The sequence below is a fragment of the Phoenix dactylifera genome, chromosome 13 (genome assembly GCF_009389715.1).
Source record: "Phoenix dactylifera cultivar Barhee BC4 chromosome 13, palm_55x_up_171113_PBpolish2nd_filt_p, whole genome shotgun sequence".
Taxonomy (NCBI): Eukaryota; Viridiplantae; Streptophyta; class Magnoliopsida; order Arecales; family Arecaceae; genus Phoenix; species Phoenix dactylifera.
The window spans coordinates 266,879-291,871 of record NC_052404.1 but is presented as its reverse complement, the minus strand read 5'-3'; the positions used below and the strand labels follow the sequence as shown (position 1 = coordinate 291,871).

The 24,993-nt window shown below is 36.7% G+C and overlaps 1 protein-coding gene across 1 annotated transcript; it reads right to left on the bottom strand.

The window, feature by feature from the left end:
- Window positions 1–9,431: 9,431 nt before the first annotated feature.
- On the bottom strand, window positions 9,432–13,221 carry LOC103696223 (putative disease resistance protein RGA3). Its single transcript, XM_008777766.4, has one exon. The coding sequence runs from the start codon at window positions 13,015–13,017 to the stop codon at window positions 9,610–9,612; it is 3,408 nt and encodes a 1,135-aa protein (XP_008775988.2). The 5' UTR covers window positions 13,018–13,221; the 3' UTR covers window positions 9,432–9,609.
- Between the last annotated feature and the right edge of the window lie 11,772 nt (window positions 13,222–24,993).

Here is a 24,993-nt window from a genome sequence, read left to right as displayed (position 1 = left end):
TACAGGATTGGGCTCAAGATCCTATATATAGGATTCGTGGATTGCGCCGTCTATTTTAGCATGGCCTTGTATGAACTAAACTCCATCTAGATCAATCCTGTGGGAAGAAAAAAACAAAACCTATAGGGATCTTTTTTTCTTCCTGCAACACAAAAGCTAGGATCTGGGTTAGGTCTGAATAAACTCTTATAAAATGCAAGCTAGATGGACTAACAAGCCTGACTGCTACAGAATTTTCAGCCCAATCCTATAAAAACATCCAAATAAGCCCTTAATAGGATTGATTCCCCATAAGTTAGGGGTACCGTATGTCATTTGCACCATGCTGACCTATATTGAATCCTACCCATTGAGAATATCTATTTTCAAAACATTAAGACCTAGCTGAGGGATTCATATGCAATACCCTAAGGTGTTATATGAATTGCTCATCAAGTACATGTTTTGTGATATCATAACCGTAACCATTCGGCCTTTTTCCAACAAGCCAAAGTTTTTTTATGACCAACTAAGTTTAGGTATTTAATTTGTACAAGAACTTGATATCATATTTGATATATTATTGATCCAAAAGGATCACCAGATTCAACATGTATCACTTTGACCACTACAGATAATACTAGACTGGATTCAGGAGGAAGATCCATGTCATCAGGAAGTCAAATCACTTGTTAAATTTATGGAGGTCATAACTTGGTTGATGTTTAGTTGGGATGATTTTTTTCCTAATCGGATAACTTTTCAAGCTTTACAATATGGTGCTACTCTTTAAATGGTGTGGTATACCAAGTAATCAACTGCAAATTCTATATTTTGGGCTTCAAAATAGATTGCTCAAACTGAAAATTTACTTTTTGAAAAAGACTTTGACGGGGCATATCTTCCAATTTCGAAAGAATTAGGTAGAACAACTAAAGGTAAAATCGATGTAAGAGTCGAGATCTACCTCTTGTAGGATTTTAGGTTTTCATGTTTATTTTCACTAGTTATGTCTGTTTTGGAAAAATTGAGCCTTGTTTGATCTAAAAGAGGACTTCTATCAGAATTATGCAAGGGCAGATCTCACTAGCATAAATAGAGGCTATATTTCTCAGTTTGTTAATCAATAAAAAAAACGGATCCTAAATCCTACTTTTGATGAATTTTCTATTTTTTTCTAATTTTTTTTTGAAAGATTCGAGTTAAATAGGTTGGTAGAATTATTTCTTCTCCTCGATCAAATCCTTGCAATTATCATGAAATAAGAGTGTGAAACTATACAATAACACACATACACATGCTTATGACCATCATTGTTACACCTTAAAATCTATTGAAAAGGGAGTCCAACTACAAAATTTTAAAGTTCAGATGAACCAAAGGAGCTACATGGAAGTATGAACTCGCGAAGTGAAGTAAGCTCTAAACAAATGTTCTAGGTTGGACATTTAAGATAAATTGTCGGATAGTTTCACATAATTGCTAGAGAATTCAATTTTCAAATTTAGAGTTTGAATTTTTTGAATTCAAATATCAAAGTTTGAGCTCTCTTTCTCAATTTTTCTTAATTCATTCAATTTGTAGGTGGGAAATTGTCTTTTTTTTGTAAACTTTATATATGAACATACCACACATTCCTCACACATTATGAGACTTTCATTATACAATTTTTTTATAGTCTTAGAGCTTTCCAAGTTGGTCTTTCCTCTTCTTTACCATAAGAATAAATTACAAAACTCTCCCTAAAATTAGGGATAAATTATATTTACACCCAATAGTATAAAAAATCTATACTTACTCTTCTGAGGTTTATTTTTATCCAATACTTTAATCTATAACTTAATATAACGTTAGTCAAACTGTTAACTTTTAATGGGTCCCAAATACCACGTCAGAAAAAAGTTAAAAATAACCAAAATAATCTTACAAAGAATTTCTTGATGTTTACGTTTATTACACATACCCAATATTTTGTAAAACCTACACTTACACCCATTTAAATTGATAGCATTAGTAAAATTGTTTATCTATTATAAAAAGTCAAAGTTACCTCTATACAAAAATATGGCTCCTCTTTCACTTTTCCTACTTGAGGATCTTTTCAAAGTCTTTCATCTTCAAGAGTCTTCTTCTTTTCAAGATTGAGCGGCAAGGATTTATTTCTTGCTTCGCCACCCCACCACGAGCGTCCCTTTTCGACGAGCGACCAATGACAACCTTTCATCCCAACCAGTATCTAGCAACAAGCGTCTTTTCTAATCAAGTTTTGTTCTCGCTTTTCCACCCACCAGGTCATAGAGATCAAGAATGTCAATGTATTATTTATCGATTCTAAGTTCTACTTATTCAATATCGTAGATATAATTGCTTAATATTGTCGCTGTAGATGAGGATTCCTATGTTTAGATATGAAACTATGATATCTCTGGTAGCATGTCATCAAAAGAATCTAAATCAGTATGTGCGTAAGTACTCTTCCTTTTGGAGGGCGTATCAGTTGTGGTTCTATGATCTGGCTTGGATCATGGATAGGCTAGCTCAAGTGACAAAACTCTTGAGGCCTCTACTTATTTGAGAGATCTAGATTGCTTTGGTTTTTTGTATATGGCACTTTTCTAATAATTCATCAAGATCAAGCTCCAAATTTATGGCACCTTGTGGCTGTTCTTCTCCTTGGATGGATGTTATATCACTTAAGGCTAATTTGATTTTTTTATTTTTTTCTTATGTGGCATTTAGGTCTCATTTAAGTTAATAGTTTGGCTAACATTCTGTTAAATTATGGGTTAGATGTTGGATAAAAATAAACTTCAGGGAGATATGCATAAGTTTTTCAAACTATTGGATGTAAATATAATTTATTCCTAATCTCAAGGAAGGTTATTGTAATTTACTTATCACTCAAAATAATTTTGACTTTTTACATAAGGTAAATGGATTTACGAATGCTTTTACTTTAACTAGTTGTAAGTGTAGGTTTTATAAACTATTGGGTATAAGTATAATAAATGTAAACCTCAAGAAAGTTTTTATAATTTACTCTTACAATAAACATATTTCATTCGCATTGGATTTTCAAAACAAAGTTGTAGTCTAATGGAGGCTTAGAGTTCTTTGAGTCAAAATTTGTAGCAAAAGGATATAATTAAGAGGGAGTGGTTTACATTTTCAAGATCTTTAACCTAGTTATAAATCAGAACAGTATATTATTGTCAGTGTAGCAATTATTGAAGGATGATTTATTTAGTAGATAGAAGTTAAGGATAGGGTGCACACGAGTTTCAGCCAAAGCAAGAACAGAACCTAATCGATCTTATTGGTTAGTTTTTGGGTTTCAAAATGGGATTGGTTCAGTTCTAGTTTCAATTTTTAGAACTTGATCGGATTGATTTGGATTCAGGTCAAGGGTTGGGTAACCTAGATCCAAACCAACCCTAGCTTCATCTAGTAAATTCAAGTTAGCGTGGACATTCTCAGCATTAGCTTGCTTGTCATATGACTCCACTCAGTGGGATGGAAGGCGGATCTCCATGGGAATGACAGTTTCAGTGCCAAAAGAGAGGTTGAAAGGAGTTTCTCCAGTCAGGATCTGATGAGTTGTGCAATAGTCCCACAAAATACTGAGCAACTCATCTATCCAAAAGCCCTTGGCTCGATCAAAAATGGTCTTCAATCCCTACAAAATAGTGCAGTTAGTTACCTCAAATTTTGAATAGACTTTTCTGAATTGGGCATTATCGAATTATCGACCATTATCAGTGATGAGGATTCAAAAAATTTTAAATCGGCAGATGATGGATTTCCACATGAGTTTCATTCATTCTCCTCGGTGATCTGAGCTAAGGGTTCCACCTCGACCCTTCTAGTGAAGTAGGTAATAGTAATGATGAGGAACTTCCTTTGGCCGATGGTTTGTGGGAAGGACCATGAATATCCATCCCCCATTGGATGAACAGCCATGGAGCGCTGATCATAGTTAACTCCATGGCTGGTTGGCGCTGAATATTGGTATGTCTGTAGCACTGATCATTGCACTTTTTTATAAATTAAACTGCATCCGTTTGCAGTGTTGGCCAATAATACTCCTATTTCAATATTTTATGTGTTAGAGCCCTGCCCCTAAGTGATTTTTGAACATTCCTTTATGGACTTCTCAGAGGACGTACTCAATTTTAGTAGGTTAGAGGCACTGGACGTATGGCAAAATGAAAGACCTCTTATATAGTCAGCCATTGGTCAGTGTACATCAAACAACCTGATGCTTAAATTTACGAGCCTCTTTCTAGTCAGCGGGAAGCCCTCCCTCTTTGAGATAATAGACAATGAGATACATCCAGCACGGCTCGACCTCAACTTGGAGTATTTGGTCATAATTTTCACAAAAGTTGGATTTATTAAGTACTTCGAAGTAAGTTGTTTTGCTTAGATTGGAGAATTCTAAGCTGGCTACTTTAGATAGGACATCCGCCTTCATATTCTCTTTTCAAAGTACCTATTGAATTTCAAATTTATGAAAGGTAGAGGAGATCTCCTTCACATTCTGTAGGTACTTTGCGATTGTAGGATCTCAAGCCTCATACTCTCCTCAAATCTAGTTAACGATAAGCTAGGAATCATTATAGGTCCTGACTCGAGTTACTAGACGGCTTGGGCTAATCTCAATCTGATGATTAGGGCCTCATACTCTACTTCATCACTTGAGATCTTAAAGTTATCTCAGGGCATATTTGGCCACAACGTCCTTGGGGATGGCCAGGATCAGCCCGACTCTGATCCTCCTGCATTGGAGGATCCATCAACATGAAGTGTCCAAAAAGCTTGTGGCTTCAGCACATGTTGCATAGGCTCGGCTTCAGCTTTTGCTCGATTCTTGGGATTGGCCTCCTCTAGAATAATACACTTGACAATGAAGTTGGCAAGTGTCCGTGCCTTAATGTCAGACCTAGGCCAATAATTTATATCGACCTCTTCGAGCTCAATGACCCACTTGACCAAGTGGACAGAAATTTTTGGCTTCTATGGTACCTGCTTCAGTGATTTGTTGGTTATCACTTTGATGGTATGAGCTTGAAAGTATTGTCGCAATTTCAAGATGAAATCATTATAGTGTAAGCTATTTTCACCATTCTTCGATACCTTGTATTGGCATCCCAAAGTAGTTTGCTCACATAGATGGCATGCCTTTGATTTTTGTGCTCTTCTCTGGCAAAAATCGAGCTAATTGCTGAGGGGGAGACAACTATGTGGAGATAGAAATTCTGCCCAACCCTGGGTTTAGTAAGAAGTGGAGAAGACCTGAAGTACTGCTTCAATTGATTGAACGCTGATTGGCATTCTTCAGTCCATTCAAAGTTTCTAGCATTCCACAAGACCTTGAAGAAGGGGAGACACTTTTTTGTTGACTTAAATACAAATCGGCTAAGAGCGGTCACCCAACTTGCAAGCCACTTGACCTTTTTCATTGTGCTTGGAATAGTAATTGGGAACACTGCTTGGATCTTCTCTGGGTTGGCTTCAATTTCTCACTGGGTCACCATGAAACCGAGGAATTTCTCCAAGGTGAGTCCAAATGCATACTTGCTCAGGTTGAGCCTCGTAATGTATTTCCTCAAGGTCTGGAAGGCTTCATGTAGGTCGGCAATGTGATGTTCATCCTTCTAGATCTTCATGAGCATATCATGTATGTATACCTCTATGTTCTACCTGTTTTGGTCTTTGAAGACATGATTGATCAGTCATTGATATGTAGCTCCAACATTCTTTATCATATGGCAGCAATATAACCCTTTGTCGGTGATGAATGTTGTTTTCTCCTTGTTCTCAGGGTATATCCTGATCTGATTATATCCCAAAATACATCCATAAAACTAAGAAGCTGGTGGCCTGAGATGGAATCAACAAGTTGGTCGATCCTTGGGAGGAAAAAGCTGTCCTTCGAGAAAGTCTTGTTAAGGTCAGTGAAGTCGATGCATACTCTCCAACATGCATGAGACTTTTTGACGAAAAGCATGTTGGCTATCCAATCCAGGTAATTGGCTTCATGGATGATCCTAGCCTTCAGGAGCTTATTGACCTCTTCATTGATGGCTTGTTGTCACTCAGGGACAAAGCTCCTCTTTTTCTGCCACACTAGTCGATGCTTAGGGTCTACATTCAGTCTGTGCATCATAACAGAAGGACTATACCTAGCATATTGATGGCCGATCAGGCGAACATGTCGGTGTTGAAGCTGAGGAATTGGATGATTTGGTTCTTCATTTCCTCTTTGAGCTATGAGCCGATTTGGATTGCTCGACTATCTCCCTCATCGAAAAGTGAAATGGAGATAAGTTCCTCGGCGGATTCCCATATTGTTCCTTTTATTCATATCAAACATCCAAACCTTCAATAGGAAATATTTTCAAAGCTTGGTATTTTTCTGAGGGTGGCCATGTAGCACTGCCGAGCTACTAGCTGGTCGCCTCTGACTTCGCCAACCCCATTGTTGGTAGAAAATCTCCTCATTAAATGGTAAGTGGATACCATAGCTTGCATCATATTTAACTCAAGCTAACCAAGAAAGGCATTGTTTGCCGAGAAAACCTTGATGATCAGAAAGTCTATCATGATGATCACTTGTCAAGATTCTGGGTCAGTTATGACCAAAATAGTGATTATTGCCTCCATCGGTATAAGGTCTTCAAAAAAACTGATCAAAGAAGAGTCAATTCTCCTTAGCCGATCTGCTAGCAAATTTATTTTTTGGAATGCCTTATAGAATAAGGTATCTACAGAGCTTCCATTATCTACTAAAACTCTTCTTACATCAAAATTTTGCTACTATTAGAGAGATTACAATTGCATCATAATAGGAGGTCCCTCTAGGTAGGCATCCAACAAAGATATGACTTTATCGGATCTTGGTCTGTTCAAGGATGGATCTCCTGCTCAAGCTATTCGAACGTAAGTCTTCTAAGCCTACGAGCTCGACTCTCCTACTGTAGGTCCACTTGAAATAGTATTAATGACCCCCGTTGTGGGTCGGGGGTGTTCCAACTTCTCAAGTGAGTGCCTATCCCGCTGCACTCCTTTCTCTCAGCTTCGGTTTTCTACGTACCAACCAAGATGTCCTCAGTGGATAAGAGCTTCGATCTCATCCTTCAACTAGATATATTTTTTAGTATAATAACTGTAATCCTTGTGAAAACGGCAATACGTCTAGAGATTCCTGATAGCTGAAGGGGTTTTCATCTTCTTCAGCCACTACAAACACTCCTGGCATTCTATTTTTATCAAGATCTGGGCCTTAAGCCTGTTGAGAGGAGTATACCTCTCAAACCTCGGTGGTGGGCTCCTTAGTCAATGGTTGTCCTCTTTATATCTGAGCCTCTTTCTCAATTCTTCTCTTTCTTCGTGGCCCCTTCTTCTACCTTTTCCATCTATATTTTCCTCCTTCGAGCTGCCATTGCCTCTTCGGCCTTGATGTATCTCTTGGCTCTGGACAATAGCTCTACTAGGTCCTTGGAAGTCCTCTTCTCCAAGGAAAAGTAGAAAAGGGAAGATTCAACCCGCTCCTTGTAGCTGACACTGTGATCTTCTCGTCTAAGTCATGAATCTCTAGCATCTCCATATTGAAGCAGCTGATATAGATCCCGCGAGACTCATCTTCTTTCTACTTTGATGCAAACAAACTAGTTGTGCCCTTCTTCAGCCTCTGGCTACTCACAAAGTGAGCCATGAATTGACGGCTGAGCTAATCAAAGGTATGAATAGTTCCTGGCCAAAGACTACAATACCAAAGGCGAGCTGCTTTCCTTAAAGTGGCTGGAAAAGCTTAGCACAAACTACATCAATTGCTCCTTGTAACATCATGAGAGCCTTACAGCTCTAAAGGTGGTCCATCAGGTTTGAGGTTCCATCATACATCTCAAACTAAGGCATCTTGAATCTCCTCGATGATAGTTCCTCCATAACTGCCTTCGAGAATGGGGGGATCGGTTGTAATCTCTAGATCATCTCATGGTTGGCTTGTCTTTCTCTCAGGGTACGATTTTGTTGTTCATCTTCTCAATCCTTCAATCGAGGTTGGCTTCTTTTTTGGAAAGCCTCTCCAACTGGGGGGAATCTAAATCCCTTGGGATGGAGCCCATTTCAGAATAAGCACCCAGAAGACCATCTTCGCGGTGTCGACCAGAATTCTCAGGGTGACGATTGTGCATTGTGCCGGGCTGTCCTGGCGGTCTAATGGTGTAGTACGTAGTAGTTTATTGGCTCGGGCATTGCATGCCCCGAACTACCTCCATCAGAACCTACACTTTCTGGACGAGTAGATTAAACTGCTCGGGTGTTACTACTTCAGGAGCTGGTTGTGGAGTTGGAGACTGTTAAGAGCTAGGCTAAGAGTCGTTAGACTCCTGCTGGGGTTGGTTGCTGGAATGGTAATTATTTCGTCTAGATTTCGTCTCTCTTGGATCTCTATAGTAACCTCAAAAAAAGAGAGTCTTTCCTCTAGTTCCAATTTGTTGCCACTTAAAATCCGACCTGATGGACAGACGAGTTGACGGGCGAGCTGCTCTACTTGCTTGGACTATAGGAGCATCACACAGCATTGGAGCTGTCAAGCACGCCGTGATCGGACGTTTTCTTTATCTGTTGATCTGGTTGGTTATAATATTTATGTTCGGACATGTTGAGATCATGCCGAGCTGTAGCCAATCATGCTAATTGTTCGGAGATTTGATTGGACGTTGATTTTACTAGACATATGTCATTGACTGGTTGACAGGCTGAGCTATTAGATGAGATTTTAGGGATGGCGAATTCGAGCCTTATCAATCGGCTTGATAAAAGAGAAATCACTTTGATGTCCAAGAGAAGACTATGTAATTACACCTTCAGCAGACTCCATTAATTGAAAAGGAAAATTCTGGCTTCTACATGTTGGTATCGGCAAACTCTAGTTTATTTTTATCAGTTAAAATTATGTTTATGGCTTTTTCCAAGTGTCACAATAATCTCCGTTTACAAAGGCGTAGAGCTCCCTAAAGATATTCCCGTATGGAGTTTTTATAAAGAGTCGCAAACACCTAATAAAATCTTTTATTTTCACACGCACGACCCCACCAGCAAAAAGATGAATAAATAAAAATAGAAAATAAAAATGTGGAAAAGGGAGCAATTAAAATGCATTAGATGATCCTATGGCTAGGGATTGTCTCAATAGTCACACCTCTCTGCTTGGCATCTAGATATTTCGGATTGGATTCTTGATTGGTGTATATGTAAAGCTTGAACGTAGATAATTATAATACAGTTACATCTCTCTCACTTAATCAAAAGGGATGGACTCTAAGATTCATATCTGCGTGCTGCTTCTTAGCGAGGATAAATGATCCGAATGAATTACCAACCATGAATTCAACTATGCCGTAGGAAGACTACAGAAAAATCAGCAAGGCAAGTTATCAAACTTTTTTTTTTTTTGGCAGCAGAGAATCGAATCAATTCCAAAGCCACAAGTTACAACTATAGTTAACTGCATTGTTCAAGAAACATAGCAAACAAGAAGGAGAAATTACTAGATAGACCCGGTATAGTAGATCGGGACAATGGTCACTCACCACATGCAAGATGAATCATCACCCCATGTATTTACTCTTCAAGTTCAAAATTGGATGTTGATTCATTTTGCAAGTGTAATAATTCCTCTCTTAGGGAAGCAAAAAACAGGCTATAGAAGTCTCTAGGCTTGCCCTTTATACACATTGACCTACTTTCGAGGGAGCTCATTCGGTCAACGAGCACTTTCGGAATGCTTGGTAGGTAGTCTTTGCCATCATTGTTGTGATTATCATCACCATCATCATTGTCATCACTGTTGTGATCATCATCGTTGCCATCATCACCATCGTTCTCATCATCATCATTGCAGTCATCATTGTCATTGCCGTACTTGCAGTTTTGAATGCTTAAATGCTTCAGATTTGGAAATGCACCACTCTGGAAGGAAGATAGAAGCAGCTCATCATCTACATCCATCTCTAGTTCTCTAACAAAAGGAAAATCCGATGGCAGTGCTCTCAGCTTTGGGCATTCAACTATGCACAGCTTAGAGAGACGGGGAAGGAATTCTCCACCGCCTACTGCAGGCCATTCCTCCAAATCTGACATGAGCGACAGTGCCAACTCCTCCAATGCGGGGAATGCTGCTTCACCGCCATAGAACTCCGAGCCTAAACACTTGACAGCAGGAAGCATCAGTTGGAGGACCTTAAGATCTGGTAGCTGCCCGAGTGCTGGAAGGCACTTCATAGCAGGAAGCATGAGCAATTTGAGGACCCTAAGGCTGTGTAGCTGCTCCAATGCTGAAAGATGCTCACATCTAACACAGGATGTCAGAGACAGCTCGGCCAAATATGGAAGTGAAGACTCCATCAGCCACCATGGAAGTGTCTTGCCTACATATCCTTCGATCTCCAATACCTTCAGATTTTCGTGTGGCTGGAGATCTCTGAGCACATCCTCTACCACGTCAGCATCAGCATCCCAGTCTTTTGCTGCGAGTGCTTCGACAAATTCCTTCATACTTTCCCCCTCGTTCTCAGTCTCATCACATGGTTGCCCTGGTTTCACATAAGCATTCAAGTCCCATGACAATCTTAGTGAATGAAGGCTTTGTTTCTCCTTCAAGTTGGCTTTTCTGGCCTCTATAGCTTCACTTACATTTTCAAGTCCCCTAATATCCAATTCACCTGCAAGGTTCAGGCGACCAAGCTCACTAAGTCTGCAACTGCTCTTCCCATCAAGCACAAACAAGGGCAATGTCCTAAGTTGACTCAACTGTCCTATCCCTGGAGGCATGCAGACCAGTTCAAAACAATGATATATGTCTAGATGTATGAGGCTTCTCATGTTCTTCATGTTCCCTGGAAGCCTATGCAGGAAGTAACAATATCTGAGGCTCAGTGACTGCAGATTTAAAAGGGAGCTCAGGGATTCAGGCAATGTTCGGATCTGGGAAAACGAGAGGTCCAAGTTTTGCAAATTCCTGACATAACCAACAGTTTCAGGCAGTGCTCGAAGTTGTTTACAACCTAACAGGTCCAATATCTGCAGATTCTGGAGGTCACCAACAGTTTCAGGCAGTGCTCGAAGTTGTTTACAACATGACAGGTCCAATATCTGCAGATTTTGGAGAGCGCCGATACATGGTGGTAGTGTTTCGATGTCAGTTTGTGAGAGGTTCAGGTATCTCAGATGTTCAAGCTTAGTTACTGAAACTGGCATGGCTTTCATGGGACACTGGCTTAGATGTAATGCTCGTAGCAACTTCATTTTGGAGAATATAGCTTGAAGAACATCGTCTTCCTTATCCTCTTCCTTCGTCATGCCTCTGGATGCAACAAAATACAAAGTGCGCAGCCTTTCTGCATCTTTTAGAGGTTCCCATGCGGAATTTATCGGGCCTCTACATACGAGTGATGAATACCGACAACTTTGGGAAATTACTGACTTATTACCAGCATCTGCAACGGAACATTCATCACCTGCAACGGATCGAGCAAGATCGTGAAGGAGGTCGTGCATCTTAACCTGCCTTACCACACCATCTGTATCTTTCTGACCACACTGGAAGAGCGATCTCGATAGCAACTCATCAACACACTGCAAACCCACATCTTCCAAGTATGTACTTCCATTAGATGATTGCACAAAGCCTTCTGCTATCCATAACTGGACCAATTCCCTGCTTCTTATTTCCTCACCTCTAGGAAATATTGAACAATATGCAAAGCATTGTTTCAGATGTGATGGCAGGTGATTGTAGCTCAGCATCAAAGCAGGTAAGATTTCATTTTCATCATTTGGTAAGTTCCAAATTTCACTCTCCTTGATGGCCAACCACTGACTCTCTCCTCTCCTGAACCGCATCAAACTTCCTAAAGCCTTTGCTGCTAATGGAACACCTCCACATTTTTTCACAATCTCCTTCCCAATGGCCACCAAATTTGGGGTCTTCTCAGAGCCCCCCAATCCAAATGCCCTCTTTTCAAATAATAGCCAGCAATCATCCTCTGATAGACCTGATAAAAAGTGCGGCGCGACTGTTCCCATGATAGAAGCAACTCGTTCACTGCGTGTAGTCACTACAACTTTACTTCCCCTAGCACTACCAATCAACATGGTTCTCAGCCTGTCCCATTTTTCATAATTCTCACTCCAAACATCATCCAACACGAGTAAAAATCTCTTATCCTCAATCAAATTTCTGAGCTCATGCTGCATCAAATCCATTTCTGTGAGACTAAATTCGCTCCCGCTTACAGTTTCTATGATGGATCTAGTAAGCCTTTTAATATCAAAATCATCAGACACATAAACCCACATCATTTTTTCAAAATGCTTACGCACCCTCTGATCATTATAGACTAACTGGGCAACGGTCGTCTTACCCAGCCCTCCCAACCCAACAATAGCTATCACGCCAAGATCACTTTCATCAGACATGTCAATCAAGAAATCTGTTATCTTCTCTTTATCTTCCTCTCTGCCATAAACTTGTGATTCATCAATCAAAGAACCAGTCTCTTCTCTGACTGCAGTCTCGGTCCTAATGTTTTCAGCAACTCGCTCTTGTAGATGAAACTTGGTCCTCTCCCCTGCTATTTCTTCTAATCTCTCTCTAATCTTCTTTATCTTACGAGCTATCTTAGACTGAAACAGAAATGAGTTTGGGATTGAAGACAATTGACGCACCTTTTCAGTCATGTGGCCTTTGTTCTCTGATCTTCGTTTCGCAGCTTTGGCCGCAGCCTCATCCAACACGTCGTCCACATCGTAAGCCACATCTTTGAGCTTTCTCAGCCATCCTCTGAGAGCTTTCTCCTTCACCTGCCTTGCCTCGGCATCCTCAAGCACATCATGGATTGTCGATAGAGTGCTCTCGAGCTTTCTCAATTCCTTGTCGACACCCATCGACAGCCCAAACTCCTTGAGGATTTTGTTGCCCAGCTTGTCAAACACCAACCTCAGGAGACTGGAAGCGACCACCTCTGCCATTGCTCCTTCGTCCACACCAACAAGGTAGCGATGTTCCTCAATGCTCTTCTACGTGCTTCTGTTGTTCTGATTGCTTGATCACTTTCTCAAACTCTAGATTCTGAGCACCATCAGCACATCTATGGAAAGGGGAGGAAGTTGCAGTGAACTTTCCGTGAAATAAATCCACTTACTTCCAGTATTATTGAGAGACTTTCCCAATCCGTCACTAGGATCCATAAGCGCGTCCTTCCAACCACTTTAAATCGAATGACGACTTTCCGTGAAACTACAGTTCACCCACAAGACTTCGAATTATAGGTTTGGTAGGAAGGTACAAAACTTGCACTTTGCTGGAAAAAAAACCTAAAAAACAACAACGTCATAAAATTACTCATAATTTTTTTTTCTTTCCTTATGTCATTAAATAAAATATTACTATAATTTATTGAGCAACAATAATTCACACAATTTATATAATTATTTAACAAGTAAAATAATCAAGTAAGCTACAAACAAAAGATACAATTTTTATATAAAAAATCCTTCAATATAAAAGAAAAATTATGGGACCTAGTCCAGTAAAAAATTTCCACCATTTGAAATATTGTGGTTACAATAAATCTTCTTTAGTTAAATTAGAGGCTATACAAATATTATCAGAATTATATCTTAGCTTCCATAACGATAAATTCATCACTAATAAAGATGATTTTAAAAAAATAACAAAATAAAAGTTAAATCTCACCAAATATGGATATTTGAAATACCGAATGAATAAGATTTTTCAAAGATCCAAACCTATTAATTTATAGGTCCCAATGGAGGAAACAATATGCTAAAATTTTATCAAAATTAGAATAAAATCAACTATCCGATCATTCGATAAAGTAGAATTTGAACAACATCATCAATTCCCTGAACTTTCTGTTATATAGATCCACCTACTGGCTACTTCTTGCATTATTGAGAATCTACCGCAATCACACAATGGTTCCATGCACTTGTCCTTCTAACCACTTGAAATGGAATTGAGAACTTTTTGGCAGATTAAAGAAGAGAATAAATGAAATTTCCCTAAGAAGACTTTGAAAATAAGTTTCCTTAGAGGACTTAGGGGAACAATGATAGTACAAAGGTAGAGAGTTTGTCACAATTAATTGACAAAGCATGGATCCTTGATAGTGCATAGTTTGCATCATAGAGTGCTATGTAGCTGATGACCCAAAGATTGATTCAAAGATTGATTTTGATGATCACAAAACCTTGAAGTATAAATACTAATGTTTGTGTTGCAAGGAGAAAGATATTTATTTTGCAAGGAACATAGCAAGTTGGAAGAATACAAGAAGGCCTCCAAAGTTCTCAAGAAAAGTTGGAAGAAAGCTACAATTCATTGGCCCAAGCTTCAAGTTCAAAGAATTCAAGTTGAAGGAGCAAATTCAAAGAAAAATTCAAAAGAATAGTCCTCGAGTCGACTCCTGGAAGTTTCGAGTCGACTCTGGCACTCTAGAGTTTCAAGGAACAGTGCTCGAGTCGACTCCGGGACTCTACGAGTCGACTCCGACTGAGAACAAACAAAAAGACAGAGAGTTGATTTTCTGCGCTACAGTGATCTCGAGTCGACTCCCAACTTCAGGAGTCGACTCCCAACTTCAGGAGTCGACTCCCAGCTACAGTGCCGGCAGACTACTATTCACAGATCAACTCCTGTTTCAGCCGAGTCGACTCCTACTTCAGCCGAGTCGACTCGAGCACGCTGGGAGGCATAACGGCTAGTTTTTTCTTGATTCCAACGGCTCTATTTTTGTCTCTAACGGCTAGATTTTTGTTGGGACTCCCTCTAAAGCTATAAAATCAAGAGAAGAGCTAGGGGAGAAGGTATGGAAGTGGGAGAAAACATTTAGGGAAGAGATTTGAAAGAGATTACAAGGAAAATCTTCCATAAGCACAAAAGGGCCATTCAAAGTAAAATAGAGAGAAGAAGAGCATCCAAGTGAATCCCAAAGCTTCCTCTCCATCCGTGTGCTGCCTCGGAGATCCTCTACTTCGTGCAAAATCAGAAGAGGGGGCAAGTGAAGAAGAAGCCGAGTTCCTCCATCTACAAATTAGTTTGAGGGCTTCTTCTCTTTTCTTTACTTATTTACATTTGCTATATTTGCTTATTTGAGAAGCTTGTATTTGATTTAAACTCTTGTTCTAATATCTTGTAACTTGATTCAATCAAGGGATTGAATCAAGGGGTTAAGGTTTGTTGGTGAGCCAAAGAGAAAAACCAACGTTGTAAGGTTGTGGTTGGTGAGCCTTTGGGGAAAACCAACCGGGTTGATTGTGAACCCGGAAAACAATCATTGTAAGGTTGTGGTTGGTGAGCCTTTGGGAAAACCAACTGGGTTGGATTGTGAGCCCGTGGAAACAATCGGTTGGTTCTAGTCGGTGAGCCTGTGAAAACCGACCGAGTTCGTTGTGATCTCGCAAAACAACAAGTTGGGTTGTGAGCTTGTAAAACAACCGACTGTAATCTAAGGGATTATAGTGAAATTCCCAAGAGGTCTTGGGGAGTGGATGTAGGTGCTGGGGTACACCGAACCACTATACATCTTTGTGTTTGTGATGCTTTATCTCTTGTATTTCATGCCTTCCATTCATGCTTGATTGTGTAATATCTCTGGATTTGTTTCTATAGAGTTATAAGTGATTTGCTTAGCTTCCACTCCATTCTTACCATACACATAGATTAAAATTGATCATACAACTATAAGTTAATGTTAGATCAATTGCACCCTAAAGCCATAGTATAATTGCTCTAGCTTAATCTTCCACTGCTTTACTTGTAATTGCCTAGAGCTTAAGTAAATAACATCTTATTATTCCGCTGCATTCTATTCAAAGTAAAAATTAGGGAACATAATTTTTAGAAAACCCAATTCACCCCCCCTCTTGGGTTGTCACCTTGGGCAACAAGTGGTATCAGAGCAGGTGCTCAAGATTAATTGTTGATCTCACGATCAAGAGCCAAAGATCATGACAACTCAAATAGATAGTTTTCTAGGAGAGGGACAGTTAATTGATAGGCCTCCACTGTTTAATGGCATAGACTACACATATTGGAAAGCACGCATGCGCATTTTTATTCAATCACAAAACTATTATTTATGGAAAATCATAATAAATGACCTTCACACACTCTCTCAAACTATTAATGAAAAGGACTTAGCACAATTGAATGCTAATGCTATGAACATATTATATTGTGCTATTCATGAAACGAAGTTTAATGAAATTTCTGCATGCTTATCTGCTAAGGAGATCTGGGATACTTTAGAAAATATTTATGATAAATCTCAGATTAGCTCACATGTGCTTCAATTGCATACTAACAATGAGATTGCAGAATCCTCCACAGTAGCCGAGTCGACTCCCAGTTTGTCCGAGTCGACTCCTAGAGAAGAACAGTCTGAAAGGCAGAGACACAGTCTTGAAGACCCTGTGAACGAGTCGACTCCCAAGTTAGCCGAGTCGACTCCGACAAGGCCCGAGTCGACTCCGAGGCAGAACAATTCAAAAGACAGAGAATCATCTTTTAGGCCTCTGAGAACGAGACGTCTCCCGAAGATCTCGAGTCGACTCTCAAGTCAGTCGAGTCGACTCCAAGTAAACTCGAGTCGACTCGAGGAAGAAATAACAGCAAGAAAATTCAAAAGCTTCCTAAAGTCAAAGAAGAAGAGGAAGCAAGAAGAAAGGAAGAAAGAGATAAAAAGCAAGAAAGCTAGAAGCAACAATGAACTACAAGAGGTAACTAACTTATGTTTTATGGCACTAGAAAATAAAGTAAAATCTGAATCTAGTGAATTTCATGAAGAATTTTCTTATGATGAACTTTTAAATGCTTTCCATGATTTGTATGGTGAATGTAGAAAATTAGCTATGAAAAATAAAAATCTTAAAAAGCTAAATTTGCAAATTTCAAAAGAAAGAAATTCTATTGCTGAAATACAAGACAAACTAAATTCTGAAAATAAAAGCTTAAGGTTAAATTCAGAAGAATTGATTCAGAAAAATCATAGCTTAATCAAAACAAACCAAAACTTGAGTAAAGAAGTTAACCAACTGAAATCTCTTATTAACAAGTTCACTGTAAGTTCAAAAAGATTAAAAATGATGTTTGAAAGCCAACATGCTGATTTTGATAAATCAAAATTTGGCTTGATTCCTTCACTTAGCAATGAATCCCTAAAGAAAAATGTTTTGAATTTATCAAGCAAACCATTAAATAAGATAACATATTTCGAACATGAAAAGAATGGACATAACAACTTTACCTATCGTTCTAACATAATTAAATCAAGTAGTAAAGTTATTACAATTAAACAAATTTGGGTTCCAAAAGGAACCATATGTCCTAACTCTCAAGGACCCAAGCAAGCTTGGGTACCCAAAATAAAAATATGAGGATGTAGACATAGGTGTGCCAAGATACCCATGGAATTTCATACAAATGGGTGTTCTAGACACACGTCAAAAAAAATGAAACTTAAAACATACTTATGAAAAGTAATTTTTAAATAAATAATAATAATAATAATAATAATGAAATCAGTAATCCTTGCATCTCATCATTATTTTTGCCTTAGTATTTGATTAAAATATGAATTGCAAGTATTGATCAATTTTATGATATAGAAAATACTTTTGGAAATATAATCAAATCACTTCATTTTATAGTATACTTTACTCACTATTGGATAAGTTGCTAAATGATTAATCAATTTATTAAAAATAACTCTATGAATTCTCTATATGCTTGATTGAGAGTTTTTTATCCATGGCATTATTGTTTATTGATCATAGATATGATAATGTGTACTTGGTGTGCTTTTGAATATATGCACTATGAATACCAAGATTAAAGAAACCATCTTTGGCATATAAAATCAACTCATGCTAGTATGTACATAATCTCAAAAGACCTTGCCATTGGCTTACTTAGATTATCTTCTGAAAGGTCAAAGTTTGCTATGCATGCTAACTAAGGAAACAAACAAAAATCAATTTCTAAATTGTTGTTTCCATCACTAAGTTTTCAAAAGCTTACATTGGATTTGTTCTTGGCAAATAAAATTAAAATATTTTCTGTATTTGCTAAATCATGTAAAAATGTTTCAAATGATAAAGGTTTCCAAACTGTGAAGATAAAGAGTATCATGGCACAATGTTGAAAACCAAAATCCTGATAAAGTTTATACAGAAATTAATTATTTCAGCACCAAGGACACCTTAAGTAAAATAGGGTTAATAGAATTCTTGAAGAAATGAAAAAGACAATTGTGTATGATAGTCATCTACTTAAATAATTTTTTTTTTTTTTTTAAAAAAAAAGCTATCATCACTGCTTGTCATACATATGATTTCTATTAGATCTATTTTTTGATGAAAACTCCTTTTGATCTTCTGAAAAAATGGAAAATGAACCATTGCATATCTTTCACATTTTTCAGTCGTACATGTTATGCTTAATATGCTCTTATGAAAATAATGCCAAATCTGATAGAGATATGTCTACCCTTGGATATCATTCATCAAGCAATGCATATAGAGTATTCAATGAAAAGTTTTTAGGTGCAAAAATATCAAGGTATCTTATTCTTTATGAGACTACTGATTTATTATCAAAATACTAAAATTAAATTATATATGTATATGGTTAATCTTTTACATATAACAATCTAAAAACTTGTTAATAATTATAACCAAATTGAGTTTTTCAGAAATACATTTAATGAAGAAAAATTGTTTGCTTAGAAGATGAAATAGATCTTGATTCTTGCATGATTAGAAGTAAAGATCACCATTATTATTTGCTTGCTTTATGAGCTTTATATTCTATCAAATGAGTGTGTAGAATGGACTCCTATATGCTTACTTTATTAAAGAAGATATATGTTAAATAACCACCATATTTGAAAACACTCATTACAAATATGATAAAGCAATATATAATTTGGAACAAGCATCAAAAGCATAATATAAAAGCTTAAGTAACCTTTTTGATAGAAAGTAATAGTGATAAATCTACACATCAAAAAGAAGAATTTGTGATATCTTATTTGCTCAAAATATGCATTGATGACATCATTTTTGGTTCTACTAATGAAGAGTTATATGAAGATTTTACTGAGCTCATGTAAGGTGAGTTTGAAATACGTATGATGAATGAATTAACATCTTCTCTCAAACTCCAAATTAAGACAAACAAGAAAGGGGATCTTCATTGACCAAAGTTAGTCCACAAGAAAACTCTTATAGAAGATTGGCATGAAGAAGGTATATCTATAACCCCATCTTGTAGAATTTGAAAAGGATGAGCAAAGTAGATCTATTATTTTAAAGCTGTAGTGAAGCATGATAGAATAATTATTTTATCATACAGCTAGTAGACCAGATTGTATGCTCATTATGTGCACTTGTGCAAGCCTTCAATCTAAGTTTAATGAATCATATTTTATTGATAACAAATAAATCATAATCTGAATTTTGATAGAAACAACTGTTTAAGATAAGTTGATTAAAACTTAGCTAGCATGTCTTATTAATAATTATCTTAAGCAAATAAAATCTAAATCGTTTTTGAGAAATTGATTTGACCTTGATAAAACTTCCTATTGCCTCACATACTTGTCCTTGAACCATCTTGGTTAATGAAACTATCTCTTTAGTTCAAGTGATATGTGCTTGCTTATATTTAGGCAATCTCTGGCGTAAAGTGACTCAATATTCAACTATTGTCATATCTTATATTGAGTCATCTAGTTAAAAAAAAAATATGTTGGATGAATGTTTTGTATCTTGAAGAAACCAATGACTTTCTTTCAAGAAAGAAAAGGAGTTTGTTAATAATGCAGGATCCTTGAGCAAGAAAATGAGAGATCTCAACTTGAAGGATATCTCCATGTAAGATACAATAAACATTCACTTGCAAACAAGAGAGAGGACCTTCTTCAGCCAAAGGTTCATACATAAGAAATCTAGTAGGTATTTGACTGAAGAATGCAGAATGGATTGGTAATTCTAGATACTTGTTGAGCAAAGTCAACAACTTAAGTCTTATTATGGCATGATTAAGTTCTTTAATTATTAACTTTTGATATCATGGCTCTATACATATTGATTGACTTATGCTCTTAGAAATTGTTTCATGGTTTGCCTAAACTAAATGATTTCTTTGCCTATATCATAACCATGAAATACACAAGTATATGCTTAAAAGTTTGATGTAAAATAACTTGTGAGAAGTTATGAATCCATGAGCATAATAAAAATGTTATTTGCATGATATACATATATATGATACACAAGATTAATTCTTTATTCTGTTCTTTCATGTAAATTACTTGAGAATAACAAAAAGAGAGAGAGATAAAGAAAAGAAAATGAATATTATTCAAGAGGTGTAGAATCTAAGCAAAGGCAAATACTCCAATCTTAAGGAAAAGTAAAACAAGCATAATATATTTGGCACATTTGGAAGGGATAAAATCCATAATTAATTACACTTAAACAGGGAGAATTCGAAGCAAACATTTTAATCCTTCTATATTGCTCATCATAGGGATGGTGCCAATGGGGAGGCTAGTGGTAGTACCCGGCACTATTTGACCCAACTATTCGGTGTAGGGCATATTAGGGACGGCACAAGAGGGAGGCTAGTGGTAGTACCTCGTGCCCCTTTCCAACTCCACCGGATAGGGAGCAAATAGAATATAAAGCATAAGAAAGTTGAAAATGAAAGACAAAATAAATGAAAATATATAAGAAGAATCAAGTCTAATTATTAGTCACTTGGAAACACACCATAAGGATGAAGTCAATGCAAGATGATATTTAAATAGGGGGAGTGTATTTGAAAAGAATTGACTTTGATCCTTGACATGCTTGTTATTATTATTTTAATGCATGACTTAACACTTAATATATTTTGCATATAGTATGATGTCTTGATTTATGGGTTCTCAATATTTTGTAATGTTTCATACTTGGACAATTTGATTGAATGCATGAATTGCTACATAACATCTTTTGTTTAGTTTTATTGAAAAGAAATTTCAGATTTGTCATTCACAATCATTGTTAAAATCTGAAAGCTAAATAAAATTGTAGAAAGGAGAAGAGAAGAATATCTCTATTTAGGGAAAATAAATTGATTTTGATCTATCTTTCTACTCGCCTAACTTTGATACATAATGTCCTAATACTTGTTAAAATATCCTTTATTTTGTATCGAAACTCAAAATTAAACACAAAGATTCTGAAAGTGCTTTAATGGTATTGAAATATGTATTTTTCAATCATAATAATTTAAGATGAGCCACAATGTGAAAGATACATATCTCAAATTATGACTTAAAAGGCCTCTATTGAAAATCTTTATGAAATTCAGAATTTGATTTTGTATAAAAGCTTAAACTCCATATGATTACTAAATAAAATGTTAATGTAAGAAAAACAGAATTTATTTTGATTGCTCCGATACGCATCCGAAATATATCTTTTCTTATCATTAAAATGTACCAATATTGGTCTAAATGATGTGTCTTTCAATGATCTTGATTGCAAGTAAATATTTTTAAAATATATGACTTTATTTTAATATTTAAAAATTTATTGAGTTTCATGTATACATTGCTGAAAAATTGTGATTAAGAAATTGAGTTCTATAAATACATATACTTCCATGATCATCTATATGTTTTTTTTTTTCTCCTATATCATTAAAGACTTTCATCAATAGAGTGAATGATCTAAAAGAAAGAAAATGTAAATGCTTTTGAAAGAAACTAAGCTTCAAATGAATTACTTTTGATTAATATTTTCATACATTTTCTCTAAGATTAGGAGAAAGCATAACTTGTTCTTAAAAGATTAAAAAGAGTGATTACTATAAATTGTGAATATTTCTAGATCACTCTACATTCTTGATATCATAAAGTTTCAGCTCTATTCACGTTTATCATTAAAATCTGAAATTCGACAAAAGAAAAGAAAGATTAAAGAAGAATGCATCTTTTAAGGGGGAGCTTTAGATATTCAGTATCTTATCCTAAAGTCACTTCAATTTGATGCATACCTTGCACTTTATGGATTGATTTTGATGAACCTCCTTATATTGCAAGACATGCTTTAATTACCTTGAGATGAGTTCTATAAAGGTTGTCTTATCTCAAACCTTGAGTCTTGTGAAAATAAGCTGAAACTTATAGAAAATATATTTTTGAGATTGACGATTTTATTGAACATTATCTTCAAATTTTAAAACTCTTAGATGGAATGATCAATTGAGGGGGAGAAAGAAAATTTCAGAAGGAGAGGTCTGATGGAACTTAATTGCATAAATTTATAAAGGAGAGAGAAAGAATACTAAATGAAAAGTGATCCTAATACTCTCCAATATGTATCATCTGAAATTTAAATCTGAAAACCTTTATGATACACCTTGAGGCGTGTTATTTGGTTAGTATATCTTATGCATAAATCATGAACCAAATTGCAAGTTGATCTTAAGAGCCTTTAACTTAATGACAAAGGGGGAGAATAACGTGTTGAATGGTCTTGAGTATCTCTTAGAAAATTTATTTTGAAATTCACTAATAAGTCCTAATTAGCTTGCTCTTTAGAACGTCAATTCTGTGCCAATTCATATTTTTATATATGTATCAAATTGTGCTTATTTTCTAATGGAATAAAAGAACTTTGAAGACATTAAAAATTAATGATCCAACATGATGATATGTCTCTCAAATATATAAGTTTTGATCTTTTACTCTAAAAATTAACTAAAATTGCTCTCATGTTTGATAAAATACTTAATAGATTGGGCAAAAGGTCTTAAATGAACAAGCTTTCATACTTATTATTGAAGAGAGGTTAGATTTCCACTCGTGTTTTCTTTGAATATCATTTGTAGTACTTCTTGGATTAACCTAAGGAAGATTCCACCTACACTTGAATAGAAAACTATCTGTGGTATCAAATTAGAAAACTTCTTGAAATCACATTTAATGTGTTCTGTTCTGAAATTATCTTAATTGGCTCTGATCTGTGCTCATTAATCTGATTCCAATATTATTGCCTTGAGTTATATGATTCATATCCTTGCAATAATTTAACATTCAAATCAGAGTACAATAAGGAAAAGAAATATATGAGTATTCTGATCTTTGTGCTTAATGTTTCCCTATCTTTTTGATGTTGTCAAAAAGGGGGAGAAATATCTAAGTATATGCTCATAATGCTTTATGTTTTGAATTGAATACAAATCAGCTGGAATTGACATATATTGATTATCTTAAGTTGATTAAATCTAAAGCATTATCATGAAGTATGTTTTTTAAATATATATGTTTTCTACTTCATGCAACTTTGCTATGTATTACTTCTAGAAAACAATATCTTTTATATTGCATATACTCCAAGTTTTGTCATCATCAAAAAGGGGGAGACTGATGACCCAAAGATTGATTCAAAGATTGATTTTGATGATCACAAAACCTTGAAGTATAAATACTAATGTTTGTGTTGCAAGGAGAAAGATATTTATTTTGCAAGGAACATAGCAAGTTGGAAGAATACAAGAAGGCCTCCAAAGTTCTCAAGAAAAGTTGGAAGAAAGCTACAATTCATTGGCCCAAGCTTCAAGTTCAAAGAATTCAAGTTGAAGGAGCAAATTCAAAGAAAAATTCAAAAGAATAGTCCTCGAGTCGACTCCTGGAAGTTTCGAGTCGACTCTGGCACTCTAGAGTTTCAAGGAACAGTGCTCGAGTCGACTCCGGGACTCTACGAGTCGACTCCGACTGAGAACAAACAAAAAGACAGAGAGTTGATTTTCTGCGCTACAGTGATCTCGAGTCGACTCCCAACTTCAGGAGTCGACTCCCAACTTCAGGAGTCGACTCCCAGCTACAGTGCCGGCAGACTACTATTCACAGATCAACTCCTGTTTCAGCCGAGTCGACTCCTACTTCAGCCGAGTCGACTCGAGCACGCTGGGAGGCATAACGGCTAGTTTTTTCTTGATTCCAACGGCTCTATTTTTGTCTCTAACGGCTAGATTTTTGTTGGGACTCCCTCTAAAGCTATAAAATCAAGAGAAGAGCTAGGGGAGAAGGTATGGAAGTGGGAGAAAACATTTAGGGAAGAGATTTGAAAGAGATTACAAGGAAAATCTTCCATAAGCACAAAAGGGCCATTCAAAGTAAAATAGAGAGAAGAAGAGCATCCAAGTGAATCCCAAAGCTTCCTCTCCATCCGTGTGCTGCCTCGGAGATCCTCTACTTCGTGCAAAATCAGAAGAGGGGGCAAGTGAAGAAGAAGCCGAGTTCCTCCATCTACAAATTAGTTTGAGGGCTTCTTCTCTTTTCTTTACTTATTTACATTTGCTATATTTGCTTATTTGAGAAGCTTGTATTTGATTTAAACTCTTGTTCTAATATCTTGTAACTTGATTCAATCAAGGGATTGAATCAAGGGGTTAAGGTTTGTTGGTGAGCCAAAGAGAAAAACCAACGTTGTAAGGTTGTGGTTGGTGAGCCTTTGGGGAAAACCAACCGGGTTGATTGTGAACCCGGAAAACAATCATTGTAAGGTTGTGGTTGGTGAGCCTTTGGGAAAACCAACTGGGTTGGATTGTGAGCCCGTGGAAACAATCGGTTGGTTCTAGTCGGTGAGCCTGTGAAAACCGACCGAGTTCGTTGTGATCTCGCAAAACAACAAGTTGGGTTGTGAGCTTGTAAAACAACCGACTGTAATCTAAGGGATTATAGTGAAATTCCCAAGAGGTCTTGGGGAGTGGATGTAGGTGCTGGGGTACACCGAACCACTATACATCTTTGTGTTTGTGATGCTTTATCTCTTGTATTTCATGCCTTCCATTCATGCTTGATTGTGTAATATCTCTGGATTTGTTTCTATAGAGTTATAAGTGATTTGCTTAGCTTCCACTCC